The 21556-nt window shown below is 34.9% G+C and overlaps 1 protein-coding gene across 1 annotated transcript in view; it reads left to right on the top strand.

Annotated features, from left to right (window-relative positions):
- SNTG1 (syntrophin gamma 1) overlaps positions 1 to 21556 on the top strand; it is a 150331-nt gene that overhangs the window by 114999 nt on the left and 13776 nt on the right. Inside the window, exons 14-15 of the mRNA XM_074146787.1 lie at positions 5695 to 5847; positions 12180 to 12272. Coding sequence (XP_074002888.1) covers positions 5695 to 5847; positions 12180 to 12272 — 246 coding nt within the window. The remainder of the gene's footprint in view (positions 1 to 5694; positions 5848 to 12179; positions 12273 to 21556) is intronic.

Below are 21556 nucleotides of genomic sequence, written 5' to 3'. Positions count from 1 at the left end.
AAACACATTTCTGAGTGGAGGTCATTAAGAAATAGACACAATAGTGGCACTACAGGAGGAGAAACCTGTGTTCAGACTCTTGCTCTGATCCAAATGAGGGTCTTTGAGACTGCATCATCTTTTAATCAGGCAGAATAGGAAATTAATCTTCCTATTCAGGCAGAACAGGAAAGTAATTTGAGCTTATTGCTGTACCTAATAGGTTACAGGGAATGAACATTTCTGTTTCTCTCAAGCAATCAGACAGATCTTTCTAATGGAAATTTAATTGAAACTAAAATTTATCCTATAATTATAATTATTTTTCCCCTTGAGAAAACATACTTTTGTAAAATTTGGACATTCAAAAATATTCTGTCCAGTTTTAATTTAGCTGGCATTCTGTGTTTCTTTAAATGCATATATATACACATATATATGCATGCAATGTCAACATTTTTCTTATGTTTTTTAAAATGAAAATTTAGGAGGGGCCAAATAAGATGAGATGTACAAACACATGCATGCCTGCATGGTCGTTTTTTCTTTATTACTTGATTAACGAGGAAATGTTGGAGAAGCAGTATCTTTTTTTCACTCTGGAGTGAATCTGTTCCCTGCTGCCTGTACATGCTATTAGAACCATCTCCATAGCAACAAATGGTGATGCTCAAGAAAAGTGTTCCCAAAGTTTCAGATAAAGAAGTGGATCATTAGAATCCCTTAGAAAGAAGGATTTATGTTTATGTAGATGGAGTGAATAAGTGAAAGGAGACAGAAACAGTAAAATAATCAGGGCACTGATGCCAGCAAGTGTAAAGGCATGATGTGATATGTTTTTACAGTTGCCTTGGAGTTATTGCACTCTTGAATTGATGGGAGAATGCTTTTTACCTTCAGAGAATTGAGGTGCTAGGTTTGAATCTTGGTTATACTAAGACAGACTTCTTTTTGCAGGACTGTCTCAACTAGTCAACAAAGAAAACAGGCTTTGTTTGTTTTCTCATCTGTGTGTTATTAAAAATTATTGTAAATCGTATCACAAACATGAATATTTACCTCATTTTAACAGCTGAAATAAAATTATCTCCAAATTCAACATCTATTTTTTCTGTTTAGGTATACATCTCCCATTAGGACGGTTTGGACATCTTACATAAATTGTTCTTCATGTCAAAAACTACTCACCAGTGCCACTAATATTTACAGTTCTACTGCCAAATTACTCTGTATATTACATATAACTTTACAGGTAAACCGGACTTCCAGACAGTTATTGAGCACCTCCTCGGAAAAATTAGGTCATTATCATGAAAGTGGTAGAGTTAGCTTTGTTTTCTATTGTACAGAACTTTGCAAATTATAACAACTCTATTCTCACTGACTATAATAAAAGTTGAGGGTCTCTTGCATTTTAGCGGATTTGAATAATGGCCAAAATATGAGTAATGGCCAAAATATTTAATGCATTTATCATACATAAAATGAAAAGACACAAGTAATTGAAAAGGATCAGTGTTGCTTCTGGATAGGGCAGTCTTTCAAAAGAGAAAAGATCACCTCTGCAGAAGAGAAGGCGATGTCACTACTCAGTGATAAAGAAGCAATCTGCCTTAATTTGAAAGGACCTGCCTAATGAGCCATGATTGGTTCCCTTAGACAAATTTATTACTCTCAGTTAACATGGACATCATTATTAATTAGGCAAGCAGGAGTAATACCATCCTGTCAGCAGAGATGCTGGATTACCCTGAAGCTGGGTGGAAGCCAAGGATTTGCCTCACAGCCCATCCTTCAGCAGGACTGCTTTCCTTCTACTAGGGAATTAGCACACTGCTACAAGTTTTGTGACTGTTCCTCTTCAGAGAATCTGTATCAATTGACATTGAGAACATCAGGGGCAAATGATACAGCTTGTCATTAATGATATGAAAGAGTTCTTAAAAATCAACATGAAAATGGCTCATGTCACTAGTCACATGCACTGACTAGTAAGTGATTATAAAAATACAGGGTCATAGCAGATTCTTAAATGGGTAGTATGATATTTTATATTTTAGCTGAAATAACCATTTGGTAAAAGTTAATTAATGAAGATTCCTGCTTAATCGAGACCTGTTTTTGAATCTTGTGACAAGTTTATCTTAAATTTGCAGAGACTTTGGTCAATTCTCAGTTGGATTCGTAAGACAAAATTTTGCTCTGAATTTCTACCTTTACAAAGACATTTGGATAGCTGTCCTTTAGATTTGTCTACATGTTGTTTCCTACAGTTATCCATTGTACAAATGGAAACATGGTTAAATACAAGTTTCACTTTTTAGATGCCTGACCATAAATGAAAAACTAAAGAAAGATCTTGCAGCTAGAAGGAGCAGAAGCAGTACTAAAGGGAGCCTTGCACTAAATTATTTTTGCAAGTAGAATGAAATACCGTTAAGAAGGAAATGAATACCTCATATGTATGTCAGCCATTCTTTTAAAACTAAAGTTAAATAGTTAAATGTATTTGACTTGACCTTTTCTTATGAACATAACAATAGACATGGATATCAAAATCACAAGTACACACAGACCATCAAATCAGAACTAGTCAAAGAAAGAAATTATTATTCTATGGAAAATTATTATTCCTGTGGAAATGTTGAATTTTGTTTTCATTCCAAATAAGAACTTCACAAAATTTAAATCCCTATAAAAATATTTCAGGTTTTTTAAGAATGTTTTTCTGGTATGAAGAAATGTGGGGTTGATTTTTATTTCTCTTTTTTCTTTTTTTTTTTTTTATTACGTTGCTCTGTTCTGTTAATGGGCACAATGTGTGTACTATGTGCAATGATGTAGTAGTTGAAATACTGTAAAATTTTTATATGTAAACCACTGAGGGGAAATGCTACCTACTATTGATTAGATCTTTTCTAAATCAAAGTATGTTCTCATTTTAATATATAAATAGAAAAAAAACATGGTTTAATATTGTAGATCCCATTTAGCATATTTCTCTTGTCATCCTCCAGGACTGATGTAATGCTTAGTAAAATCTAGTGCAATCATTGCTAGCAATGTTAATAATAAAATACACAAGCTTTTATTTAATTACTTCAGAAAACTACTCTGAGATGTCTGTATTTTTCAAACACATTTTAACAGAGATCAGTCTCTGTAAAACTTTTAACATTTTTGTTTTTCATAATGTGCACAAGAACTCATCCATTTTTCCTAACCAGTGTATTCTTCCCAATATGAAAAAAACTCTAAGAATGGGACAGTCTAACAATGTAATTTAAAAGCATTAAACCTTAAATGGGCACAGCTAGAGATAGGCATTCTGGAACCACACATTGCAATAAACTTCCTCCCATTTAAAAATGAGGACTATTTGTTCAATTTTATTTTAGTTACTGTGATTCCTGTGATCCCGTGTAGTCTTGTTTCAAATAAGGTTTAAGAGTTTTGTGCACAATTGTGTGAGTAATAATTATTGGTTCTCTATTGACTGTTGACAAGACTAGGTGAAGATGAGTTCAACATATTTTTAGTTTCTTCTGAGGTTGTAGCTATGAAGAACTTCCTTGGGAAAGATATGTACCTTACACATGAGTTTTGTCAGACTCCATGCTGATAGGTCCATTTGGTTATGGACCAACAGACCCACTCAATCAGATGCAGCTCTGGGAGCACAAAATGTTTAAGACCCTGCTTAAGACCTGTTAGACAAGAAGTGCTGTTATACTATACAAAGTAGCTGTTCTTCCCTGGGGGAGTTGAGGGTTGGCCAGTGCTTTTACTCATCCAGTTCCTATTGATGGGGCTTATATTGTCAGGTGCTAGATGACATATGTCACTACACATATCTGCAAGATTAAACATTTGTCACAGTGCTGCTGCTCTGTTCACTTTGAGTCTGAGCATGTAGTAGAGTGTAGGTGTCATTAACAACAACCTAGGCATTATGATCTCTGATCTCCATTTTGAATGCTGGTCAAAAGATGCTGTGAGCAGAACTGACATTTTAGTTTTAGAAAATGGGCCTGAGTGGAAAGAAAAAAAAAAAGAAAGACAAAAGTATTTGTCATAGGACATAGGATATTATTTAGCTACATCTAACTAGTTCAACTACACAGCCCTCCAAATACTTGGAAAAGAATCTGTGAGAATATTATTTTTTTTTGGAAATGCTGTTTTTAAGGTTTAACAGCCTATGTTCATTCTGATTTTTCCATCCATGACTTAATGCTTTTGAGCTACTAAGCTTAGGATTTGATGGAAGTAAGAAAGGAGATTGTTCCACAGTGGTCATTTTAAAATCTGAGCAACTTGTTTTTGTCATGGGGATTGCAAAGAGAGGGTATGTTTCCTCCATAGCTGATTCTTCTAGAAACTGTAAAGCAGTTTTGAACTAAGAGCATTCATGGATGCATGCTGTACTGGCTTTCTCAAGCAGGTCTGTTACATGTCTACTGAAAGAAAAGAAAGAGGAAAATAGTGCTTACTCTACTATTGCCTATTAATCTGCCTGAGTGTAGTAGTTTCATACAGATTCCTGTTTTATATATTTCCATTCTCAGTCAGCTTTAGGTTCCTGGTGCTTTGCCCCACAGAGAGCTGGCTTGAACAACTTAAAGTGCTCTTCCAGCTTGTATCAGCTGGTTATAGTCCCCTTGGTCTATTCAAGTTGTGTATAACCAGAGGGCAATACTGTCCTGTGAGTCTCCTTTACTGATCACAACCATGCACTCTGCTATGGAGTAGCATTGTAGAAATTGCACCCAAGCCACATGTACCCAAATTTCCACATGTATTTGCAAGAACAGCTGGTGAGCTTGTGTCTTGTGACAGCTGCTTTGCTGTAGTAGGGACAAAATTAATTAAAACTCTTTCTGCAAGTGAATTTTTCACAAGGATGAATTGCATGCCTGAATTTCAGCATAAAGCATCCTACATTTAAAAAAAGATAATTGAAAAACATTTTAGTCATGGATTTCCTGATTAACTTGGTTATTCTTTTATTTAGTGCCAATTAAAAATGCTAGGAATCATTAAATATTATATATTTATAACCTGATATCCATCGGATGATGTTGTGTTGAAAGTAAAGCCGAAAGTAACTTCCTCCTCCAGGTCCAAAGCCAGCAACCTAACCACTGGCAGCCACTATAGTCTCTACTGGCAGTATGCAGCTATAGAGAAATTTTATGTTGGATTTTGTAAGCCACCAAAAATATGAACTTGTTTTGTCTAGACTCTATGGGGAAAATAGAACAAATGGACTTTTCATACTGCTTAAATAAATCTCTTGCTTCCTTTGGCCAGCCTTCCAGAGTAAGGGTTGGTGAGTCAAATAGGTCAGAGAAGCTGATACTTGTATTCCTCTCATGTGAATAGAAAGTTGACACCTTTTATAGAATTTATCAAATTTAAAAGCATATAGCTGATAACATTTCTGAGAAGGGATTTGTTAAAAATATAGGAATTTATGAAAGATATGCTATGTTGTTCTGTACCATTCTTAACATAGGTGCCCTGTTTAAAGTTAATTGAAATTTCAGTATTTAGACCAAACCCCTCGTTTTCAGTTCCTCAGCTCTCAGTAGTTACTACAGTATTATATCATTAATCATTCCTTTTAAAAATGCTAGGTTTGAGGCATAGATGTTTGCAATTAAAAATATTAATTGATGTATGCCAGATTATATAACTTCAGGTTTTCATCAGGACAGTGATCTGCTGGACCGGCGGAAACATTGCTTCAGTGTCCAGTCTGAATCTGGAGAAGATCTCTACTTTTCTGTGGAACTAGAGTCTGACCTAACGCTATGGGAAAAAGCCTTCCAAACGGCAACTTTTTTAGAAGTTGAGCGGATACAGGTGAGAAAAACTGCCTTGGTGATTACCGTATGGTACATTAACAAATTAGGTCTATATGAAATAATGACGCAATTTAAGAAATTTGCTGACCTCCTGCAGCTCTCAAATTATTATTGTTTTATGTATGTAATTGCATGAAATCCCTTTTAGTGTTCCTGTACACCTTGCAATCTAATGTTCAGAACACAATCTGAACCTCCAATACAATCTTTGAGTTATTATGTGTGATAAGTGATACATGTTTGTTAACTAAAGTTCATGGGCAGAAGAGGAAAAACCATCTATAGACCAGGGACAAAAACCAGCTGTTTAGATATTCTTACATACTGTCTTGCTGCTTTATTTGTTATTGCATCACATAAGACAACCTTGCAGGAGTTAAATTTTCCTTTTAATAATCAGGAATGAGAGTACACTGAGTGAGGGTACTTACTGGATGCAAGCAAGAGCAAAATTGTACAGAAGATACATTATTCTTTTTTCACACATCTCTTGTTTCATGTGTATTTATTCAATTCTCAGATGGCAGAGAAGAGATGGATGACATTCAGGTACATATTACTAGCGAATTTTATAGCAAAATTGCATATCATAATGTTTAAAGCTAAGTCTGTTTTTCTCACATGACCAAAAAGTCATCTTTTTTTTTTTGATTTAAAACAGGAGAAAAGAAATTACCCACCACAATCATAATTCACCTAATCCTCATTGTTATGTTGATGTTCTAATCATAAAAAATACATGTGGTCGGAACAGCTTTAGTTGATGTTACCATAAGTTATTCTGTATCCATACCTACAAAAGTCATATTAACATATCAGCCTGTGGAAGTATCAGCTAATGCTCATTTTCACTGTGCTCATTTTCTGCGTCCTCCTGGGAATGCAAGCACTGACACATTTTTATTTAGACAAATAGTTACGTATTAGCCCTGTTCTGACCTAAAAACAAACCAACACATGCAGATGGACTGAATTAGTATATACTAATGATCTATTTTGCAAAAACTACACTGCTGTCAGTTGTGATGCATACTATTTTTGTTGGAGGAGGATTTGAAGAAGGTTCAGCTTTTATCTTTAAGTTCACGCACTCTGTTACGTTTTGCAGGAGCTATTCTTACCTTTTGAACTCTTATTGTTGTGCTGAAAAATGTGAGTGTAGCTTTTCTGTATAAAAATGTATATATCATCTGCCACTAAATATGTGAGATGCTTTGTCTTTCTTATATAACTGACTGCAACACTGTTTGTAGAAGCACTACTGTGCCACAGAATATACGGCAAAGAATATATGGCAATTTTATTGAATAACTTTTAGCCCGGAAGACACTTCATGTTTGTTCTTCTCTAATATTGATTCATACTGTAGCATTTCTAGTTTTTGTTTTGTTTTGTTTTGCTTTGTTTTTCTCTTGAGTTTTAGAACTACATTTATTCAAAATTGCCCCTGCGTTTCCAAAAAAGAACTCCCCTAATAATCTTAATCTCAGGTTAATCTTAACCTTTCCACTTTTCTTTTCACTCTACTGATGTTCAGGGTAGGAATTATGAACTTGAAGTAATGATTTCCTAAGACTGATGGATTATAGCAAATTTGTGAAGGCAGACAAACAGGCTTCTCATTATTATTGTGGAACTCACACTTATGATTTCCCCCCCTTTTTTTTTTTTTGCCTATTTTTGCCTATGCCTTTATTTTTGCCTATGCCAGTTTGGAAAAAAAATAGAATATTAATTTTTAATATAACTAGTCTTGGCCTCCTTATTTTTCTTTCACCAACCATTACTTCTTTCATCCACCAATTTGCAGATTCAGATAAAATCTAGTTTGACTAAGTAATGGTATAGTTTGTCTCCCACAAGTTCTTTTATTGCTCTGTGAGAAACAAAGGTGACAGGTTCAAAATCAAGGTATCAACTTTATGTTTTTACAAAAATTGTGGTTTATGCAATCATATTCATATGAATATTCATATTTCATGTGAATGATAATCCAGCTGTGTGCAGGTTTGTCCTACTGTGAAACCATATAATTTTGAAAATATAACTCCAGTTTAAAACTGCCATTTAAAATTATTCAAATGCGTTGTGTACTATTCCATAATCATAAACGTAATAACAGAGTTACTCAATGAGTATAAATTGGCATTAACCTCCATGAGAGGTTAATCAGGGCCCTATTCTCATTTAATTCTAAAAAATATATCAGAAAATAATATATATTTAAAATACATCACTATAAATATGTAGCAAGTTCTGTTTAAGCCTAATTTGTAGCTTCTGCTAGAGGTGTATCTAAAACAAAAATTAGGCAAAAATGGTGTGCAATTATATCTGATTGTCAGGTTCCCTTTCTGTGCCTGCTACTTTATGCTAAAATTTTCACCACTTCATCATTAATTTTTTTCTTACCGTCCTTCTTGTTTGTACTGCAGTTGTTTGTTCCCTAATATAAAGATTACTGTGTAAACTGCTTTGTGTTAACAGTACTTTAACATTTGTCTCCATTGAAGTTGAATCTAAGTTAGAAAGTCTGAATTACATCTTGGACTTATAATATGGTTTCCCTTAGCTTCAGAGATAGGTTACACTAGGTTTACAATGTATCATTGTTTCCATAATTTAAACTGTGTGTATTGAGAGAGTAGAATCTAAGGAACAACTTTGGGCTGTCTCCTTCAGCCCCTGCCTGACCCACTGAATTATTCAGAAACTCTATTTCAGATTCTGTATTCTGTGAAAGAACAAGAAATGAGTGCTGAAATATATTCTGCTTCTTTTGGGAGGGGGATGTTTCGGTTCTGATAAGGTTTTCATGAGCTCTATGTGAGAAATCCTCAACCAAAGCCAAACATCCACAACATATATTATTAATAGTCACTTTTAATGATTTAAAGAGTTTGTTAAATGTATAAAAAGTTTTAAATTATCAAGTCTCCTGGGAAGAATTTCTGTATTTTTGTTTTCTCCGAATGTCTGAATTAAAAGATAAATTAAAGAAAATAAAGATGAGTAAAATGTTAACAGAGTTAACAAGTGTCTGAAAATTCACATTCTTACTCTTATTTATGACTAGAATCACATGCAAGTGCATACAACACATGCATAAAGCAAGGGACATTCTTCCCCAAAGAAACTAAAATCTTGCTGTCCAGAGAGCCGTTCACTATTCTCACATTTTTACTTCTCTGAATTGTTTTGAACATCATGGAGTATATGGTCCAAGGGCATAGACTGGTCTTAAGAATAAGCAAAGAATAAGTAAAGAATCAGCTGCTACTGGTCGGCTGCACTTTACAATGCAGTTTCTTCCTACTGATAACCACGTTGAGCTGAACTAGATATTTCTCCACAAACCGTGCACTGCCTTTTGTAGAAACAACCTTCAGTCTGGTAAGCGGATCGCCTTTTCAGTGCAGCATTGAACCGAGACTGATGTGTCCTGTTTCTCATAAATCTTAACTTCTCAGTGAGGCTAATTGGCCCAGGGACAGTGTTGTGCTTAAGCAGAGGTAGCTCAGTGTGATGCTGCAATGCACATTGTAGGTTGACCTCTGGTGTTGAGGTGGGAGGTCAGATGAGTTAGATGGCCATACATATTTTAAATCTGAAATATTGTGTCCTTGCCAAATTTTAATTCTCAGTAAAGGCTCTATTTCTGTTCTAGATGTCTTGGAGGTCTATAGATAAAAATGTAGTTTGCATCTTGTAGGAAGTTAGCAAGATAATTCTACAAAACTGTACAGTTTTTGCTTTGCATACAAAACCTGAACTTTTTTGAAGATGTGAATTCATTAAGTAGTAAGTCACTGTGGCATACATTATTTTGCAATCTTTTCTTCTACTAATGAGATGTTGCCAAAGGCAGTGTCCTCTTCTTTTCTAACAACACTGATCAAAGTTTACGTGTTCAAAGTTTACGTGTTCACAGCAGTTTACGGTCAAAGTTTACGTGTTCACAGCAGTTTTATGGTGTAGATGCTCAAAAAAAGGACATTTTTATTTCCTAATATAAGCACAAGTACCATATGACTGCAGCACCACAGAGCTGAATCATTGATTTCGTAATTAAAAATTTTGGGGATTTATGCATTAATAGTTATAATGATCAAGTGCACCTCTGTACGATATGAATTCAGATTTTATACTTGTAGTGAAGTACATGAAGTTCTTTCAGTGTTGGAAGCTACAAGAATAGGCCAGTCACTGCTTTCCACCTCAACAACAGCTGTAGGAAACCTTTCATTTACTGACACACAGTTACAGCTTTTGAACACCTTTGCTGGATCACACATTAACATATGATTTACTGTTACTCAGCAATAACGTAACATCATCTTGTAAGACGTTATGGATTTTTTACTTCTAGATGGCCATCCTTTTCTATAGACTAGCTTAAATGCTGCACTTGTGCCCCACTGATAACTAACAAAGCGTCCTTCAGCTTCATTTATGATTGAAACCTAGATTCTAGCATGTGTGCACAAAGATTAACCAACAACTGTATGCATTTGAGACCTGATTCGATCAATGAAAGCAATTAACTCAAATATTTGAGTTTCAGAAAAGAAATCTATATTGAAGTGTAAGAAAGTCAAAGATAATATAACCAAATAATGTATATAACTATGAACTTTTCCTTTTTCCTTCTTTACAATATTTATTCTAACTCTTACAAGATGTTAATGGTCTTTCAGTTTCTTGTGTTCTGGGGATGACCATTTAGAATCCAAACAACCCACCCAAAGAATATATGATTAAACACGTGTGATTTATCCTTAATAATAAAAATGCCAAAAATAATAATACATCCTTTTGTAACACTGATAATCTAGTAAATTACATTGTCCCCATGTTTATAATTTATATTTTGGTTCTTTGACACATTATACATCATGGAAGCCTTTGTTCTCATTTAGTATATTTAGTGGGTACAGCAACATTTGAATATATTTAATTTAATCTGGAGGTTAAAATTACTATAAAATAAGAATGGCTTCTTTAAAGAACTTACATCAGATTTCAAAGTGTTTTAATTTTTCTACATATTTTGTAAAGAAATTACAAGTTTGTTATTTTGTACCTGAAGTCAGCATTCATGCATAGAAATAGTTTTGCTTCTGAAAAAGACACTAAAAGATGTCTCACAGCATGCACTGAAGTGTGATGTTATGGAAATAAATAGAGGCATAGATTTAAAAATCATAGAATGCGAAAGTCTTTCAGGCCCTCAAGTTTTCTCACAGAAACCTTTTAGAAATATTGCTCCACTAGCTGAAGTAAAAAAATTTATTTCATATGCTTACTTCAATTGCTACATGGTATGAAAAATTAACTTTTTCACTGAAATTTAGGTCAACACCAAAAAAAACCAATGAACAGCATACCAAAGAGATATTTTACAAATGCATTTATTTTTTTCTTAAAAAGCTAAAAGAGATATATTAATGTTAGAGGAAGTTACTGGGTACCAAAACAAATCATAGAATCATAGCATCATAGAATGGTTACAGTAGGGAGGGACCTTAAAGATCATCAAGTTCCAACCCCCCTGCCATGGGCAGGGACACCTCCCACTAGAGCAGGTTGCTCAAAGCCCCATCCAGCCTGGCCTTGAACACCTCCAGGGTTAGGGCAGCCACAACTTCCCTGGGCAACGTCTTTCAGTGCCTCGCCACCCTCACAGTAAAGATTTTCTTCCTAATATCTAATCTAAATCTTCCCTCTTTCAGTTTAAAACTGTTACCCCTTGTCCTATCTCTCCACTACCTGATAAAAAATTCTTCCCCACCTTTTCTGTAGGCCCCCTTTAAGTATTGAAAGACTGCTATACGGTCTCCCCAGAGCCTTTTCTTCTCCAGGCTGAACAACCCCAGCTCTCTCAGCCTGTCTTCATAGGAGAGGTGCTCCAGCCCTCTGATCATCTTTGTGGCCCTCTGCTGGACTTGTTCCAATGGGTCCATGTCCTTCTTATGTTGAGTCTCCCATTGCCGGATGCAGCACTCCAGGTGTGATTGAAAATAATTAAAACTTCCTTTTTAGTAGTTGTCATTGGTGAACCACTGAGGCAATTCTGATTCTGATTTATTTTTTTCCCTAATAGAAGCAAAGCCTCTTTTTACAATTCTTAGAAAACTTCATTACTGATATAAATCCTTTGATTTGAAATACACTGGCAATAAATTGACCTGTTTCCACACAAATGACTTATTTCTGACAATAAGTTTGAGATATATAAATATGAAAATAAAGACACATAAATACTGGTCCTAGAAAGAAATTTAAGAAATGTGTTCTGTAGTAACTACCTTCTTGTTTTTTCTTCTACAGTGCAAGACGTATGCCTGTGTTTTGGAGAGTCATCTTATGGGACTTACCATCGACTTTAGCATGGGCTTTGTCTGTTTTGATGCTGCCACAAAGGTAAAGATCTAAGACTTGTTTCCATCACATTATTATTGTTGTTATTATTACTCATTATTTCTTTTATTTTGGGATAAGTAGTACATCCTTAAAATGTACTTCTTGTTTTTATCACAGCAGATAATTTCTTGTCAAATCTCTTGCTTTAGTTTAAACTTGCGTGTGATTTCTAAATTATGTGAAAATTTGTATTCTGCTATGTGCTTGTTGTTGAAAAGTCAATACACACATCAATCTGAAACAAGCATCAGGTCTTCATTCTTTAATTTCACATGAAAGCCCAAACTGATTCGGTTTGATGTTTCTTTCACTGGTGCATCCTTGGTTTTGATAGGAAATAATGTTCTTGGTTTCAAGCTGATCTGTGAACTTTGAAAAGAACTTGCCTTTCTTGTCTTGTTTCATGAGTGGGAGTGTGTGTTCCAGCAATTCTTAGTTTGCGTTTTCGATATTTTTGTTCAGATGTCTGTAAAAAGCTAAATTAGCCATGGTCTGTATGTCTCATGCTTTTCCCATCAGCCTTAAAAAAGCTCAGAACAACTGATGAAATATTTTGCTATATCAGGTGACTAATATGACATCAATTTCCAGATTATATTAATGCAAGCCCAAATCTCAGTAAAAACATCAAGACCCCATGTATGTTTATATTTGCACTAATTGTTCACAAGTACTAAAATGTAAGCAGGCTTTATTGCTACTACTTGACACTGCTGTTATGTGAGAATGTGAATATTTTTTCCGAGTTCCTTTTCTCTTCAATACCTGTTTTCCTTTAAGATGCTGCAACGTTGCCATCAGCAATTGCTGAAAATACCATTTTCTCTTCAGAATATGATTCTATCCTATATCTTAAGTCAACCCTTCCCACCACATTACTCTACTAATCAGAACCCTTTTATTCTTCCCAGTCCATTCTACTGTTTGTTTGCACAAGGTGTGGTGAATTTGAAATTCAAATAATTTTGTATGCATATTTCTTTTTTTTTTATGCAAGTAGTCTTGTATGATTCATCAGTGAAATACATGACTCAACTTAGGAGGTATTGCACAAAAAATTAGTGCAACAGAATTAAAATGCAGTGGCTCTGAAGACAAATGTGTATGTTTCCCCCCATCCTCCAATAACATTATAACAATGCTTTTGTCTAAAACTAATTTGCAGCTCCTTTAAAGCTCTTGTACATGTCTGATTCTCAAAAGACTTCAGACTCTTTTAAAGAAATCTGCAGTACGAGCATACACCAAATTTCAGTTAGCAAAACACAAGCAGAACTGCCTTCATACATTTTACCATGGCTGAAGGGTATAGTACCCTTTTGGTATGTCCTTAGAATACAGCATAGAAATCTGTACCACAGATTTCCAGATACAGAAGAAAGCTCTAGTGGAGGTATAACTTCACCGTCTTCCGTTCTCAAATAAGTCATCGTGCCTTTCCAGTTGTACAAAATTTCTGGAGACATCATCTTGGTGAACAACATTACTTATAAAATAGATTCTTCTTTGCCCTCACAAATAGATTTTTTTTTTTTTTCTTTCATAGCAGAGAGCAGAAAAATATTTCAAGGATTAAAACTGACTACTGAAACACTAAAGCAATTGTTAGCATTGCCAATAGATTTGAATTCAGCTCTTCTCTCATCCTGCTGCCATGTGTTCCCTACCAGGTCACATAGATAGTACTAAAAATACATGATAAACTCCAACAGTAAAACACATGCAGCAAAAAGTTACCATCTAACTTACATTTGAAACCAGAAGAGTCCTGACTGGATAGGCTGGGAACCTACTCAAACTAAAACCACACTATAAAAACAAGTAGCAGAAGATCCACAATGCAAGACCTCTGGAGTGAAGCTTTGATAACTTGATGACAACCATAAGAAAGCCAAGAAGGAGTTTTTGATCTTCAAGGTCTTCCAAGCTTAAGAAAGCCCATAAAGCATTGTAAGAGTACAAGGCAATTTTACTTTTTACTCTTCCTTACATCTGTAAAGCCATGAAACCATGGAATGAACGTGTTCCTTCTGGAACCCCTTGAGAGTCTAATGAAATAGGACACTTACAGAATCTGAAAGAGTTTTCATTGAAGTGTGAAAGGGTAGCAGATATGTGAAGGGATTTCCTTCAGGAAGAGAAGGGCTTCATAGCCATTATGTGGACAGAACAGAAGAGTGTAGAATTCCTCATGAACTGGAGGAAAAATATTTTTATTGCAGTGAATAGACTGTAACTACAGAAAGGGTAGTACATTTTGCATCATGTGCAACTGACGTACTGTGCTGCTCCTCCTTCTTCTCTCCTGCATCCCTTTCAGTGGGTAGCAGCCCACAAAACATTTATTGGACCTAGCCCAGCCTTAGAAATCTCTTAGTTGTTACCACTCATTCACCACACTTACATATGGGTTGCAAGGAAGAGCAGGGGGCTCCTGCTGATCTGTCAAATCTGTCACCAAACCTGTACTGTGTCACTGTAGTCTTCAAAGTTCCTGAGACCACCGAGCTGCTGCATGCTGTGGCAGAAGTGATTCCCCCTGAAAAAATATTCTTTCCCATTTTAGAGTGTTATACTTATCTCCTTGTTTCCTTTCCAACATTTCGACTTGCACTGTCCATGTTTTGTCTGTATTTCTTGCACTTTCTGTGTTTTCATTTTAGACTGATAAAATCAATTTTGCCTTAATGCTTGCTGATTTTTCTTTGAAAAGTGGGTTTTATTTTCCTGAATAGAAGGAGGAGTCAGTACATGGAGAATCCTGAAGGTTTCAGGGTTTTTTTCATTTTTCTTTGTTACAGAAAAACAGGCAAGCAGAGACTACAGTTTAAGATAAAGGCACTGTTAAAAATGCCTCATATATTAGACAGCATGTGCACTGGATATATGTCACATACTAATCCATTCATTGGCATGGAGAACCTGTACATTGGAAATTCAAGAAAATAAATGGGTAGCAATAACTGAGACTATTTAACTCATTACAGACATAATATGAAGACCTCAAGACTCAAGACCTTTTTTTTTTTTTTCTCACTTACAAATCCAGACTTCCCAAAATGAAGCCTTTAAAGCTTAAAACCCACAAGCATTATAACTATTTTAGTTCTATAAGAAATATGCAAAAACTTATTGGAAAATGTTCTTCTGGCAATTGTCATTAAGAGCCACGTGTCACATATGCTAGTCATATACCCTCTTGCAGGCCTTCCTTTCACTGTTCACCAGGCTTTGGAAAAACTCCTTCGTTTGTCTCACAAATGTTTCATGGAACATATAATGCAATTCTTTTGGTGCCCCAAAGTTCATTATTCTCTTGCCAATTAAAAAAGCACACCAGCTAGAAATAAAAAAGTCTAACAAAACCAACAAAGAGTATGTAGCTCCCTTCAAAGCTAAGGCTTTGTACATACAAATACAGATACACATTTTTTGACTTGAATGGAAGTGGTATGTAAGTAAATCCAATGAGAAACTCTCCAAGTTTTCTAATCAGATACAACAGTATTTATATTGTCAATGGATCCCTTGCAAGTGTTTTCAGGCTTCTGTTATATAGTCACTTAAATAAATTGCATAAGCATAATCTACTGCAAAAGATTCACAAAAAAGATTTTTACATAGAAAGTGTTTACATATAAAAGAGATACAAATATTATTTTTAGCTTCTCTACATATTATTTTGAAGCAGATTTTGGTATCTTAAAAATTTCAATGCTGTATGCAGAATGCTGTTATTATCCTCAGAAATCTACCTGCAGTGTTGCACCTTAATTAATTTATATGTTAGAATAAAGTATAGCACCATGGATAAAAAAGAGGACATAATATTTTGTTAGGTAATCAGGCATTGGGAAGTGTGAGATGATAGGGATGGCTCTAATGCAGTTGTATCAAAAGAGAAGAGACACAATAGTGTATAATGGAACACAATCTGTTGCCAAGTGACTGCTACAGTTGAAATTGTCAAACAAGACATTGGATAAAAACTTGTTTCAAAGCTGCCCTAAGTGTGTCAACCACACGTGAATGAGTAGCTAAATAGGAAAACCATTACCTACTCTCCATCATTTTATTTAAAGATAAAGGTTGCAATTCTCTGAGCCAAAAAGTTTGTTCAGATATCTTCATTATCATGATGGCATGATTAGATTGTGTTTATGCTCGTAATGCTCTTCAACAATATTGCTCTACTCACATAAAATGAAACATGGAATCATAGAATTGTCTAGGTTGGAAGGGACGTTTCAGATCATCGAGTCCAACCACCAACCTAACAATGACAAAACTATCACTAAACCATGTCACTAAGCACCATGTCTACACGTCCTTTACATACCTCCAGGAAGAATCATAGAATAGTTTGGGTTGGAAGGGACCTTTAAAGGTGGTCTAGTCCAACCCCCCTGCAATGAGCAGTTGGACTATTTCAGATTCCTCAGAGCCCCGTCCGACCTGCCCTTGAAAGTATCCAGGGATGGGGAATCTACCACCTCTCTGAACACCCCATTCCTGTGCTTCACCACTCTTGCTGTAAAAAATTTCTTCCTTGTATGTAGTCTAAGTCTTTCCTCTTAGTTTAAAACCATTACTCCTGCTCCTATTGCAACAGTCACTGCTAAAAAGTTTGTCCCTATCTTTCCTGTGGGCCCCCTTTAAGTACTGAAAGGTCACAATAAAGTCACCCCTAAGCCTTCTCTTCTCCAGGCTGAACAAATCCAACTCTTTCAGCCTGTCCTTACTAACATAAACTTAAAAACATAAACTAGATGTGTTTAGTTACATAAGCTAAAAGTACTATTTCACTGCCTAATGAAGGAGCTCATATGAAGCAGGAGTTCAAAATTTCTTTTCCAAGAATGATTTGAGAGAACAATGAAAAATGGAAAATAGATTCCAGGACAGGCAAAACATGAATAAAATTTACATTATGTATATCTTATTAATATTTACATATAAATTTTTGCATAAAGCCTGTGCAAAAGACCTAACAACTGTCACATGAATTAACAAGCTCAACATTAAAGGTGAAAATGCTATTCAAAATGTCATAATGTTCATGAAAAAATATTTACATCTAATTATTTATAAATTATACAAATTTTTACAATCGAGTATTTGAAAAATCAGTACAAACTATTATCCTGCCACTTCCAGTGATGGGACATCCACCAACTCTCAGAGCAATCTGTTCCAGTGTCTCACCACCCTCATCATAAAAAATTTCTTCCTTATGTCCAATTTAAGCCCATGTTCTTTTAGTTTAAAAGCATTGCCCCTTGTCCTGTCACTGTAGGCCTTGGTAAAAAGGTTTTCTCTGTCTGTCTTATAAGCCCTCTTTAAGTATCGGAAGGCTGCAATAACGTCTCCCCAGAGCCTTCTCTTCTCCAGGCTGAAGAACCTGAACTCTCAACCTTTCTTCCCAGGAGAGGTGTTCCATCCCTCTGATCCTTTTGCAGTGCAATGATCAGATAATGATCAGAAAATGATAAAGATGCAAAAAGTTCTGTTGCGGGTGTTAAAAGTCATAAACCAAATTTTACCCTAGCTCATTTTGCAGTATTGGTTTGCAGTATTGGTTTGCAGTATTGGTTTGCAGTATATATTTTGCAGTATATCAGTGTCTACTGGAGTACATGTTTTTCCCAAGTCCAGCACAATTACAGCACATCAATTCCGGTCCTCCATTTGTCTAACATTAGCTAGAATATAGAACTCAGTGTTTTAATAAGCAAATATATCTCTGCTGTGGACAATTATGGAAATACACAGATATTATGATAAGCATTTATAAATAAGGTTTTGTAGCCAGTGTAGCCACCTTAAGAATTAAGGATGAAGACTGATAGATTAAAAAGCATAACAAGATACATGCAGAAGTTCATCTAGCTACTATTCGGAAAGGTTATCCAAAATATAAAGGTATTTACTCATGTGGCATTCAATAACTTGTTTTTAACATGCTTCTAACAAAAAAGTTGTCTACTCTTTGAGTGTATGGGTGTATATACATAGACATATGAATGTTATAAATGTTTCTGCTTATACTGACATATTCATTAAAATTGTTTTCTATAAAGGCCATATTTGCATCATAGCTTGTACAAATAATATATGTATGTGATTGTATGAGTGTACATTGCAGTATACCTACCTGTGCAAAGTGCTATGTCTGTACTCCATCACATTTACTGCTTATTAAAGCAGCAGTCAAAAATATATATTTGTCAGAAGAGAAAAAAAAAAACCACCATCCCTTATAGGACTGAAAATAAATTAAAGTGCTGCTGAATTATATGGTGATGCTAGAACGCAGTAGAAAGGCTCCATAATGGCCTACGAGGTGCATATCAACAAAGTTCAATGTACCTGTCATCTGTTCTCTTGCAGACACCTTGCACACTTCATCAGAATATACACTATAAACAGTAAATAGCATTGCAAATATCTTTAATTTCTTTTTCATACCGAAAGGCTACTAAATAATATAGAACATAATTTCTCTTAATTTCTTTAGGGAAAAACTCCATATTTTCTAGGGATACGAAACTTAAGGTCTGTCTCTTCATGCGGCTAATACACATACAGCATATTGAAATAAAACAGGACATAAAAACACCCTTAATATCCCAAGTTCAGTAATTGAGAAGGCAGAAGGAAACCAGGCTCACTTCAAGGTGGAGCTTTAATAATGTAACTCTTGTGAACAAATATTTATTCCATGCTTAGAAATTGAAATGTTGAACAAATAGCTACTATAACTTTAATATAAGCCATCAAGCATGGTTAGTACAGTCTTATGTATGTTGGTAGGTCATCCATCGGTACTAAGCAAATAAACTGTAGTCTTTTAACATTCGATGTAACTTCAGTAATGGATAAGAACAGTTATTTTATTAGGGCTGATTTTCTTGCTTTTTTCCTTTGTCTTATTTTTTGTTCTTTATCCTCTGTGTACTCCCCTGTCTTTCCCTTTACAGTTATAAAGCCACGGCAGTTGACAAAGGAAATTGCCTTGGACCATAATTCTTTTGTAGTAAGAAACTCTCCAGAGACTGGTAACACAGTAGAACTGAGCATGAACAAGATCTTAATCCTACTGAGTTCCCTAATGCTGCTATCAGTATGGACAAAGTGTCACTTTGCAAGAATATAATCTTTCTCAATTAGGTATGAGACAAAGAGCCAAATTAAGGTGTATCCCAGGTGCCCGAAGACCCAATTACTTTTAGTCTTGAAAATAAGGACCTATGAGGCATCTGCTCTTGATTTAGTTTGACTTGTAGGAGTATCACTTATTTTAGTCAGATGACAAACAACATTAGCTTGAAAGGTGTCCATTGAAATTTAGCATAATTCTATAATATATGTAGCATAAAAAATTGACTTAAGCTAAACAGAAGAATGATTTAATCAGTCTGAGTATCAAGAAAAAAGGAGGCAATGTTGAAAAAGTACAGATACAGCTTTTTGAAGATGCAATGAAAAAGACAACAAAGGGATTTGCTGAAATATTTGAAAACTGACCTCTGATGCCTCTGACATCTTTTCCTTAATAAAGATGGTTTCTTTATTTACTCCACCATTTACAGATGGTCTGAGATGTAGCTGTCTAATCATTATAAAACACTGACAGACTCTTTAAGGTTTTTTCCAAGCATCCTACTGAAGGCAAAACTTCTTTTGCTATTACGTAATAAAAACTGTACGATCCATGTCAATGGAAAGTATAGAGAAAACCTGTATCTGGAGATGCATGCTGGCAGATGAAATGTTCCTGTTGCAGTATGTGGTGCTAACACTTTTTCACAAGTTCATTAAGTGTAAATGGTCTTTTTGCAAGAACAGAATTGGTCCACAGTGCATAATCCAATATAGAAGAGGCAAGACTTTAATAATAAATTGAAGGTAGACCATCACTGAGGCCATAGGACACATATTAATTCTGTTCTGGTTGGATACTCACATGTTGATGAAATACAGCTTTTCTTTCCTAGTGCCAATGCAAAATGCCCTCTATATCCTTGCTAGACCACATAGCTACCACAGAACTATGGAGTAGTCAGGCACTCAGATTTCTATGCATATTCCTTAGAGTATGGTAAGTAAAAATACAGTCACAACTATTTATTCTCTATTTTTCAGTAATCCAGTCTCTGTTTAGGGTAAATTAAACTCCTTGACCCAAAACAAAACAAAAACCCTAATCAACGCTCCATAAACTAAGATAGTTATGATGCATTCCCACTTTTCTGATACCATTATTTAGATAGGAAGTGATTTTTTTTAATGACATCTCATCAAAATTGTATGTAGTTTAGTCCAGGATTCTGAAATGATGGGAATGAGTAGCAAAGTGACATATGATATGAATGTGAAAATATTTTCTAAGGTCCCTTGCAGAATATGTGCTCTAGATTTAGCATTATTGCTAAGAATAGAAACAAAATAATTTTCTTCATTTGTGTGACTGTGGGGAACATCAGCAAACTATTACAGGTACTGAAGTCAATAGCTTTTCTTTCATGTGCCATTTATGTATTGCATTTATGTCCCATTTATAAAATAAAAATATGCAGGCAGAGAGCATCCCTGGGTAATTATAGCAAAATAACACTAGCAGAAGATAACAGGCAATAATTTGGTTACAAAGACTAGAACAAATGACTCCTAGATGATTACTTATAAATAAAATATTTCTCATTCAGAACTATTGGTGGAGAATCTTGGTCCCAGATACATCATAGGAAAAAAAAATCCTACTAATTTCAGTGAAGACAGGATTTCGCTTTTTGATTATTTCTTACTACAATAATTTAATAGCATCTCAAGAAAAGTCTTAAATCTAATTTGTCAGATTGTCTGCACTGTTTATTTGTTTGCATTGCATTCTGGAATTCCTTGAAATTAATTTTATTAAATGGTATAAAATGTAAAAAGCAGCATAAGCGATCTATTAGTAATAACTGGGAAAAGGATTTATATCTCATTAGTTGTTTTCAATGTTATGCATGATACATACAGTATATGTATAACGAGATTGTCTTCTTACAGTGCATTTCTCAAAACATGGATTAAGTATGTCAGATTTTCCATGACCACCCAGGATGTATGCAAATTGTGAAGCATATTTTCAGTATATGCTATTAACTTGGTTAATAGGTTTATAAACCTATTTTTGGTTTCTAAATTGTACTGCTTGCTGTTATTCACAAGTTCTGTCTCTACTCATGGATTGACAGTTCCCGTTTTAAGGCAATAAGTAGTGCATACTGTGTTCTCAT

The sequence above is a fragment of the Numenius arquata genome, chromosome 4 (genome assembly GCF_964106895.1).
Source record: "Numenius arquata chromosome 4, bNumArq3.hap1.1, whole genome shotgun sequence".
Lineage (NCBI taxonomy): Eukaryota > Metazoa > Chordata > Aves > Charadriiformes > Scolopacidae > Numenius > Numenius arquata.
The sequence above is the reverse complement of the archived record's forward strand: the minus strand, read 5'-3'. Positions and strand labels throughout refer to the sequence as shown.